The sequence below is a fragment of the Oncorhynchus gorbuscha genome, unplaced genomic scaffold (genome assembly GCF_021184085.1).
Source record: "Oncorhynchus gorbuscha isolate QuinsamMale2020 ecotype Even-year unplaced genomic scaffold, OgorEven_v1.0 Un_scaffold_7233, whole genome shotgun sequence".
In the NCBI taxonomy this organism is placed as follows: Eukaryota; Metazoa; Chordata; class Actinopteri; order Salmoniformes; family Salmonidae; genus Oncorhynchus; species Oncorhynchus gorbuscha.
This window is the reverse complement of record NW_025750664.1, coordinates 5001-14276: the sequence shown is the minus strand read 5'-3', so window position 1 is coordinate 14276 and position 9276 is coordinate 5001. Positions and strand designations below refer to the sequence as shown.

Sequence of the window (9276 nt, the reverse complement as noted above, 5' to 3'; positions counted from 1 at the left end):
GAGAGAACATGAAGCACTGAGAGAGAGGAGAGAGAGAGAGAGAGAGAGAGAGAGAGAGAGAGAGAGAGAGAGAGAGAGAGAGAGAACATGAAGCACTGAGAGAGAGAGAGAGAGAGAGAGAGAACATGAAGCACTGAGAGAGAGAGAGAGAGAGAGAGAGAACATGAAGCACTGAGAGAGAGAGAGAGAGAAAACATGAAGCACTGAGAGAGAGAACATGAAGCACAGAGAGAGAGAGAGAGAGAGAGAGAGAGAGAGAGAGAGAGAGAGAGAGAGAGAGAGAGAGAGAGAGAGAGAGAGAGAGAGAGAGAGAGAGAAAACATGAATCACTGACAGAGAGAGAACATGAAGCACTGACAGAGAGAGAGAACATGAAGCACTGAGAGAGAGAGAGAGAACATGAAGCACTGACAGAGAGAGAGAACATGAAGCATTGAGAGAGAGAGAGAGAACATGAAGCACTGAGAGAGAGAGAACATGAAGCACTGAGAGAGAGAGAGAACATGAAGCACTGAGAGAAAGAGAACAAGACGATGGGTCTTTCTAGACATTTATACCAACTAACCAGTCAGTCCTCATCGGTCTCTCTCTCCCCTCAGAACATTCCTCATGGGCTGTAGGGAATAGGGCGCCATTCAGGATACAGTTAATCCGGTGTCCCTTTAAGTCTCTCTTACCAGTTCAAATCAGAGTGGCTCAATCACAAAACATAAACATCTTCCCTCGTGTAGTTTTACCTCTCCAGCTGTTCCACAAAAAACCCCACAAAGGCATCACCGTGGGAACAAACAGAGAATAACAGAACGACGGGGCTGAGACTCCGACCGCAACTGGTTCCCAAAACACAACCAAAACACAACCAAAACACTTTGGAGAAGATAGTCTTAGACAGCGCCGAGATCATTTCCAATCGCTTCCAAAGAGTTTGTGTCTTTGTATGTATGAGTGGATGTGACTATGTAGGCCGTATTTTGTAAATCTGTATTCTTGTAAGTGTGTGTGTGTGTGTGTGTGTGCGTTAGTGTGTATCAATGTGTGTGTCATTGTCACTTTTTGAGTGGCTGGTAGACAGAAGCGTTGGGATCCAGGGAAGAGGGACTATTGTCCATGAACTTGGAGGAGTAGTGTGGTGTAACCGCACTGAGGCTGCTGCTGTCGTTGCTGTAGGAGATACTGGGCATCACCGCCATCACCTCCGCTATCTTCCGTTTCAACTCTGCTATCTCCTGGTCTCTCTGGTGGATCTGACCTGGGGGAAGGAGAGACAGAGAGGAGGGTTAGATGACAGTAGGAGATGTGTCTTCTTACTTTGTTGCCATTTTCTTCATGTTGCTAATTTACATCTCTGGGTCAATAGCATCCTGTTTATGTGATGGTAGGTGAAACCTGAGGTAAAATGTTACTGAATCTTGAGGAGCATCCTGTTTATGTGATGGTAGATGAAACCCTGAGGTAAAATGTTACTGAATCTTGAGGAGCATCCTGTTTATGTGATGGTAGATGAAACCCTGTAAAATGTTACTGAATCTTGAGGAGCATCCTGTTTATGTGATGGTAGGTGAAACCCTGAGGTAAAATGTTACTGAATCTTGAGGAGCATCCTGTTTATGTGATGGTAGGTGAAACCCTGAGGTAAAATGTTACTGAATCTTGAGGAGCATCCTGTTTATGTGATGGTAGGTGAAACCCTGAGGTAAAATGTTACTGAATCTTGAGGAGCATCCTGTTTATGTGATGGTAGATGAAACCCTGAGGTAAAATGTTACTGAACCTTGAGGAGCATCCTGTTTATGTGATGGTAGGTGAAACCCTGAGGTAAAATGTTACTGAATCTTGAGGAATCCCCAGCTGTCAGAGTTTGATCCTAGAGTCTATGAACACAACGACTGAGCTAGAAGCCGGTCGCTGTCGTACCGTGGTAGTGGGTCAGGGAAGGGAACTGTACCTTGTGCGATCTCCAGCTGTCTCTTGGCGTCCCCCAGGGCAGAGAAGAGGTCTAGTTTGATCCTGGTCTCAGCAGACAGGCTGTTCTCCAGGTGCTGGGTTTTATCCTGCATGGCCGACAGCGCAGACATCAACACCTCCATGTCCTTCTCATTCTCCTTGTACTTACGCAGCTCCTAGAGAGAGGAGGAGGGAGGAGAGAGAAGAGAGAAGAGGGGGGAGAGAGAAGGGGGAGAGAGAGACAGGAGGGGGAGAGATAGGAGGAGGAGGGGGAGAGAGAGAGGAGGAGAGTGAGAGAGGGAGGGGAGAGAGAGGAGGGGGGAGAGAGAAGGGAGGGAGGAGAGAGAGAGACAGTAGGGGGAGAGAGAGAAGAGGTCGGAGAGAGAGGAGGGGGAGAGAAGGGAGGGAGGAGAGACAGGAGGGGGAGAGAGAGACAGTAGGGGGAGAGAGAGAGAAGAGGTCGGAGAGAGAGGAGGGGGAGAGAGAGAGGGAGGGAGGAGAGACAGGAGGGGAGAGAGAGAAGAGGTCGGAGAGAGAGGAGGGGGAGAGAGAAGGGAGGGAGGAGAGACAGGAGGGGGAGAGAGAGAAGAGGTCGGAGAGAGAGGAGGGGGGAGAGAGGAAGGAGGGGAGAGAGACGAGGGAGGAGAGAGAGAGACGAGGGAGGAGAGAGAGACGAGGGAGGAGAGAGAGACGAGGGAGGAGAGAGAGAGACGAGGGAGGAGAGAGAGACGAGGGAGGAGAGAGAGACGAGGGAGGAGAGAGAGACGAGGGAGGAGAGAGAGAGACGAGGGAGGAGAGAGAGACACGAGGGAGGAGAGACAGACGAGGGAGGAGAGAGACGAGGGAGGAGAGAGAGAGAGAGGGGAGGGAGGAGAGAGAGACGAGGGAGGAGAGAGAGACGAGGGACGAGAGAGAGGAGGGAGGAGGAGAGACAGGAGGGAGAGAATAGAGATTAGACAGCCATACCTCATCATGAGCGTCTGAAAACACAAAACTAACTCCTCATAAGGTGTCCAGTGTGGCTCCGCCGGTAGAACACGGTGCTGCAATGCCAGGGTATGTACTCACTACTGTAAGTGGATCTGGAACAGAGAGTAAGTGAAGGAATAAGAGAAACACAGCCGTGTCCCAGTAAGGAACAGAGGCACCCTGCTTGGGTTCTCCTGATACATCACTGACGAGACTGTGATCTCACAGAAAGGAGTTAACAGAAAGGATCCAGGAAGTTCACAGAAAGGATCCAGGAAGTTCACAGAAAGGATCCAGGAAGCTCACAGGAAGGATCCAGGAAGTTCACAGAAAGGATCCAGGAAGTTCACAGAAAGGATCCAGGAAGTTCACAGAAAGGATCCAGGAAGTTCACAGAAAGGATCCAGGAAGTTCACAGAAAGGATCCAGGAAGTTCACAGAAAGGATCCAGGAAGTTCACAGAAAGGATCCAGGAAGTTCACAGAAAGGATCCAGGAAGTTCACAGAAAGGATCCAGGAAGTTCACAGAAAGAATGCAGGAAGTATCTAAAGTAATGTAAACTCACCTGGCATTTCCCCTCCAGCTCTCTAATGTGTTCTTCTTTGAGTTTCATGTCGATGCTGAGTTTCTTACACTCCGTCTCCAACTCTCTGATCCGACCACGCAGGGAGTCAGTACACTCACCCCTGACAGAGAGAAAAGAGTCAGTACACTCACCCCTGACAGAGAGAAAAGAGAGTCAGTACACTCACCCCTGACAGAGAGAGAAAAGAGAGTCAGTACACTCACCCCTGACAGAGAGAGAAAAGAGAGTCAGTACACTCACCCCTGACAGAGAGAGAAAAAGAGAGTCAGTACACTCACCCCTGACAGAGAGAGAAAAGAGAGTCAGTACACTCACCCCTGACAGAGAGAGAAAAGAGAGTCAGTACACTCACCCCTGACAGAGAGAGAAAAGAGAGTCAGTACACTCACCCCTGACAGAGAGAGAAAAGAGAGTCAGTACACTCACCCCTGACAGAGAGAGAAAAGAGAGTCAGTACACTCACCCCTGACAGAGAGAGAAAAGAGAGTCAGTACACTCACCCCTGACAGAGAGAAAAGGACAGATGAATACTACAGAAAACAGGAGATACAGGGGGAAGGAGCACTGTTCAATATATTAACATGAGAGAGGGGAGGGAGGGGATAGAGAGAGAAGAGGGATGGGATAGAGAGAGGAGGGAGGGGATAGAGAGTGAGGAGGGGGGAGGGGATAGAGAGTGAGGAGGGGGGAGGGGATAGAGAGTGAGGAGGGAGGGGATAGAGAGTGAGGAGGGAGGGGATAGAGAGTGAGGAGGAGGGGATAGAGAGTGAGGAGGGAGGGATAGAGAGTGAGGAGGGAGGGATAGAGAGTGAGGAGGGGGGATAGAGAGTGAGGAGGGAGGGGATAGAGAGTGAGGAGGGAGGGGATAGAGAGTGAGGAGGGGGATAGAGAGTGAGGAGGGAGGGGATAGAGAGTGAGGAGGAGGGGATAGATAGAGAGTGAGGAGGGAGGGGATAGATAGAGAGAGGGGAGGGAGGGGATAGAGAGAGAGGAGGGAGGGGATAGAGAGGCGAGGAGGGAGGGGATAGAGAGGCGAGGGTGGGGATAGAGAGAGAGGAGGGTGGGGATAGAGAGAGGGGAGGGTGGGGATAGAGAGGGAGGAGGGAGGGGATAGAGAGTGAGGAGGGGGAGGGGATAGAGAGTGAGGGGAGGGGATAGAGAGTGAGGAGGGAGGATAGAGAGTGAGGAGGGAGGGGATAGATAGAGAGGAGGGAGGGATAGAGAGACGAGGAGGGAGGGGATAGAGAGAGAGTGAGGAGGGAGGGGATAGATAGAGAGTGAGGAGGGAGGGGATAGATAGAGAGAGGGAGGGAGGGGATAGAGAGAGAGGAGGGAGGGGATAGAGAGGGAGGAGGGAGGGGATAGAGAGAGAGGAGGGAGGGGATAGACAGAGGAGGGATGGGATAGAGAGGGAGGAGGGAGGGGATAGAGAGTGAGGAGGGAGGGATAGAGAGTGAGGAGGGAGGGGATAGAGAGTGAGGAGGGAGGGGATAGAGAGTGAGGAGGGAGGGGATAGAGAGAGGAGGGAGGGTATAGAGAGAGAGGAGGGAGGGTATAGAGAGAGAGGAGGGAGGGTATAGAGAGAGAGGAGGGAGGGGATAGAGAGGCGAGGAGGGAGGGATAGAGAGAGAGGAGGGAGGGAGGGGATAGAGAGGCGAGGAGGGAGGGATAGAGAGAGAGGAGGGGTGGGATAGAGAGTGAGGAGAGGGAGGGATAGAGAGTGAGGAGGGAGGGGATAGAGAGTGAGGAGGGAGGGGATGATAGAGAGTGAGGAGGGAGGGGAGAGAGAGGAGGGGGGATAGAGAGTGAGGAGGGAGGGGATAGAGAGAGGAGGGAGGGGATAGAGAGAGGGAGGAGGGGATAGAGAGAGAGGAGGGAGGGATAGAGAGAGAGGGAGGGAGGGGATAGAGAGAGGAGGGAGGGGATAGAGAGGAGGAGGGGGATAGAGAGAGGAGAGGGAGGGGATAGAGAGAGAGGGGATAGAGAGGAGGGGATAGAGAGAGGGAGGGAGGGATAGAGAGAGAGAGGGAGGGAGATAGAGAGGGAGGGAGGGATAGAGGGAGGAGGAGGGATAGGAGAGAGAGAGAGGGAGGGATAGAGAGAGAGAGGGAGGGGATAGAGAGAGAGGAGGGAGGAGATAGAGAGAGGAGGGAGGGTATAGGAGAGGGGATAGAGAGAGAGGAGGGAGGGTATAGAGAGAGGGAGGGAGGGGATAGAGAGGCGAGGAGGGAGGGGATAGAGAGAGAGAGGAGGGAGGGATAGAGAGGCGCGGAGGGAGGGGATAGAGAGGGAGGGGTGGGATAGAGAGTGAGGAGGGAGGGGATAGAGAGTGAGGAGGGAGGGGATAGAGAGTGAGGAGGGAGGGGATAGAGAGTGAGGAGGGAGGGGAGAGAGAGTGGAGGGGGGGATAGAGAGTGAGGAGGGAGGGGATAGAGAGTGAGGAGGGAGGGGATAGATAGAGAGAGGAGGGAGGGGATAGAGAGAGAGGGAGGGGAGGGGATAGATAGAGAGAGAGGAGGGAGGGGATAGAGAGAGGAGGAGGGAGAGGGATAGAGAGAGAGGAGAGGAGGGGAGGGGATAGAGAGAGGCGAGGAGGGAGGGATAGAGAGAGGAGGGAGGGAGGGGATAGAGAGAGAGGAGGGAGGGGATAGAGAGAGAGGAGGGAGGGGTGGATAGAGAGGAGAGAGGGATAGAGAGAGGGAGGAGGGATAGAGAGAGAGAGAGGGAGAGGAGAGGAGGAGGGAGGGATAGAGAGAGAGGAGGGAGGGGATAGAGAGAGAGGAGGGAGGGATAGAGAGAGGAGGGAGGGGATAGAGAGAGAGGAGGGGAGGAGGATAGAGAGAGAGGAGGGAGGGGATAGAGAGAGGGAGGGAGGGGATAGAGAGAGAGAGAGAGGAGGAGGGGATAGAGAGAGAGGAGGGAGGGGATAGAGAGAGGGAGGGAGGGGATAGAGAGAGAGGAGGGAGGGGATAGAGAGAGAGGGAGGGAGGGGGTAGATAGAGAGGGAGGGGATAGAGAGAGGGGAGGAGATAGAGAGAGAGGAGGGAGGGGATAGAGAGAGGGGAGGGAGGGGATAGAGAGAGAGGGAGGGAGGGGATAGAGAGAGAGGAGGGAGGGGATAGAGAGAGGAGGGAGGGGGTAGATAGAGAGGGAGGGGATAGAGAGAGGGGAGGGAGGGGGTAGATAGAGAGGAAAACAGATATCAGGATACCTGGATGCTACGGCTAGAGCTACAGCCCGGGCTGCGGTGGCTTCCTCCACCTTCTTCCTCTTCCTCTCGTCAGCCAGCTGTTTCTCCACCAGCGCCCGGGCCTCCTGCTCTGCCTTCAGCCTCTTCTCTAGCTGGGAGATGGTCTGCTTGTCCTTCTGCTTGGCCTGGACAGCACTGTACAGCCTACACACACACACACACACACACACACACACACACACACACACACACACACACACACACACACACACACACACACACACACACACACACACACACACACACACACACACACACACACACACACACACACACACACACACACACACACACACACACACACACACACACACACACACACCTGTTATGTGATCAAGATGAGTGATATTACGCTCCTTTACACAGAGCTGATCAGGCCGATCCTTCACACAGAGCTGATCAGGCCGATCCTTCACACAGAGCTGATCAGGCCGATCCTTCACACAGAGCTGATCAGGCCGATCCTTCACACAGAGCTGATCAGGCCGATCCTTTACACAGAGCTGATCAGGCCGATCCTTTACACAGAGCTGATCAGGCCGATCCTTTACACAGAGCTGATCAGGCCGATCCTTTACACAGAGCTGATCAGGCCGATCCTTTACACAGCGCTGATAGTCTGAAAACATGGGCTTTGTTCCAGGCCTCAAGTGTGTGTGTGTCTGTGTTCCTACTTGTTCTGCAGCATCTCGTTGTCTTGTCGCAGCTGGTCCAGCTCTGAGCGCAGACTCCTGTCCTGGCTGGTCAGGGAGGAGAGGTGAGAACGTAAATCTGACTCCATCTGACGGCTTGCCTGCAGGTCCGCCTTCAGCCGTTTCACATCCTGCTCCAACCTAGAGAGAAGAGAGGAAGAGGAAGAGGAGAGGAGAGGAGAGGAAAGGAGGGGAGAGGAGAGGAGAGGAGAGGAGAGGAGGGGAGAGAGGAGAGAGACAGATATAGAGAGAGAGAGAGAGAGAGACAGAGAGAGAGACAGAGAGAGAGACAGAGAGAGAGACAGAGAGACAGAGAGAGAGACAGAGAGAGACAGAGAGAGACAGAGAGAGACAGAGAGAGACAGAGGGAGACAGAGAGAGACAGAGAGAGAGACAGAGAGAGAGAGAGAGAGAGAGAGAGACAGAGAGAGAGAGAGAGAGAGAGAGAGAGAGAGAGAGAGAGAGAGAGAGAGAGAGAGAGAGAGAGAGAGAGAGAGAGAACAAAGAGCTTATGCATCAGGTCGACTACAGTTTCCTGTCAGATCTCATAACATATGAACAGGTGTTTATCATGAAGCACATCGTATGAAATCTGCCGACTGCACAGTTGATGACACCCAAACACCACCAAGGTGAAACCTGGCTCTTTTCCTGGTGTGTATTCCTAGGTACATCTTGGTGTAGGTCTGCATGTGTCTGTCTGTCTGTCTGTCTGTCTGTCTGTCTGTCTGTCTGTCTGTCTGTCTGTCTGTCTGTCTGTCTGTCTGTCTGTCTGTCTTACCGCACGAGAGCGTCCGGCTTTCCCAGTTGATTGTTGGGAATGCAGTTCTCCACGGGATCCTTCTGATTGGCTGCTCCTTTCCCCGCCGACTTCTGCTTCTTCTCGTTCCTATTGGACGAGCCAGACGACGGCACGATCCCATTGGTGGAGCTGTGATTCCGAGGTGAGGAGTTGGTGGCCCCACCGCCTCCGCTGGTGTTTTTGTAGTTCTTCCCTCCTCCTCCTCCTCCTCCTCCTCCTCCTCCTGTTCCCCCCACCTCCTCTTTGGGAGTGTGTGTGATCTCTCCTCCTCCGAGGTCGTTATTCAGTCTCTTCCCCCCCATGTTCTCCATATACTCTGTCTCCTGTAATGTAGAGTCCAGTGTGTGGAGGATACTGTTGTTGTTGATTCCTATTGTGTGTTGTTGTTGTTGTTGTTGTTGTTGTTTGCCCTCCCGTTCCTTGCTATTCCCGTCTCTCCCTTTCTCCCGGTACTCCAGTTCCGGTAAGGGGACAGAAGAGTTAACAGAGCTCTTCTTGCCGGGAGTAGCCCCGTTTTGGGAGACCGGAGGTGCTAGGTCCACCTCTGATGACACGCCTTTAGCCATGGCCGCTAGAAAGAAGAGGCGAGGGAGAGGTCAGATGAGATAGCAGACTGGAAGGAGGTGCTGTTCTAGGATAGGGGAAGGGTGTGGGAGAGCGCTCTGAGGGGAAATAGAGGCTGTTGTAGAAACTTGTGTGTGTCCAGACATTAAAACGGAATTCAACAATATAAAATCAAATAAAAGATGTATTGAACTTAGTATGAAATAAACTAAAGGTCAAGGGAGATACCTAGTCAGTTGTACAACTTCCACATTTAACCCCTCTGAATCAAAGCTTATGAATTTATTTGAAAATGCATTAAAATTTTCCCAAGTGAATCACAAGACTAACTTAAATGCATCAGTGATTCATATTTTCCTGTAACTTTCTGAATTAATTAATTAACATGTATTTAACTAGGCAAGTAAGTTAAGAACAAATTCTTATTTTCAATGACGGCCTAGGAACAGTGGGTTAACTGCCTGTTCA

At 52.1% G+C, this 9276-nt stretch overlaps 1 protein-coding gene across 1 annotated transcript in view; it reads right to left on the bottom strand.

The window, feature by feature from the left end:
• Positions 1-418: 418 nt before the first annotated feature.
• Positions 419-9276, bottom strand: part of LOC124029670 (macoilin-1-like) — a gene marked incomplete at its 5' end in the record, with an annotated part of 13160 nt that continues 4302 nt past the window's right edge. Inside the window, 6 exons of the mRNA XM_046341304.1 lie at positions 419-1249; positions 1946-2120; positions 3480-3600; positions 6712-6894; positions 7425-7583; positions 8224-8815. Coding sequence (XP_046197260.1) covers positions 1047-1249; positions 1946-2120; positions 3480-3600; positions 6712-6894; positions 7425-7583; positions 8224-8815 — 1433 coding nt within the window. The remainder of the gene's footprint in view (positions 1250-1945; positions 2121-3479; positions 3601-6711; positions 6895-7424; positions 7584-8223; positions 8816-9276) is intronic.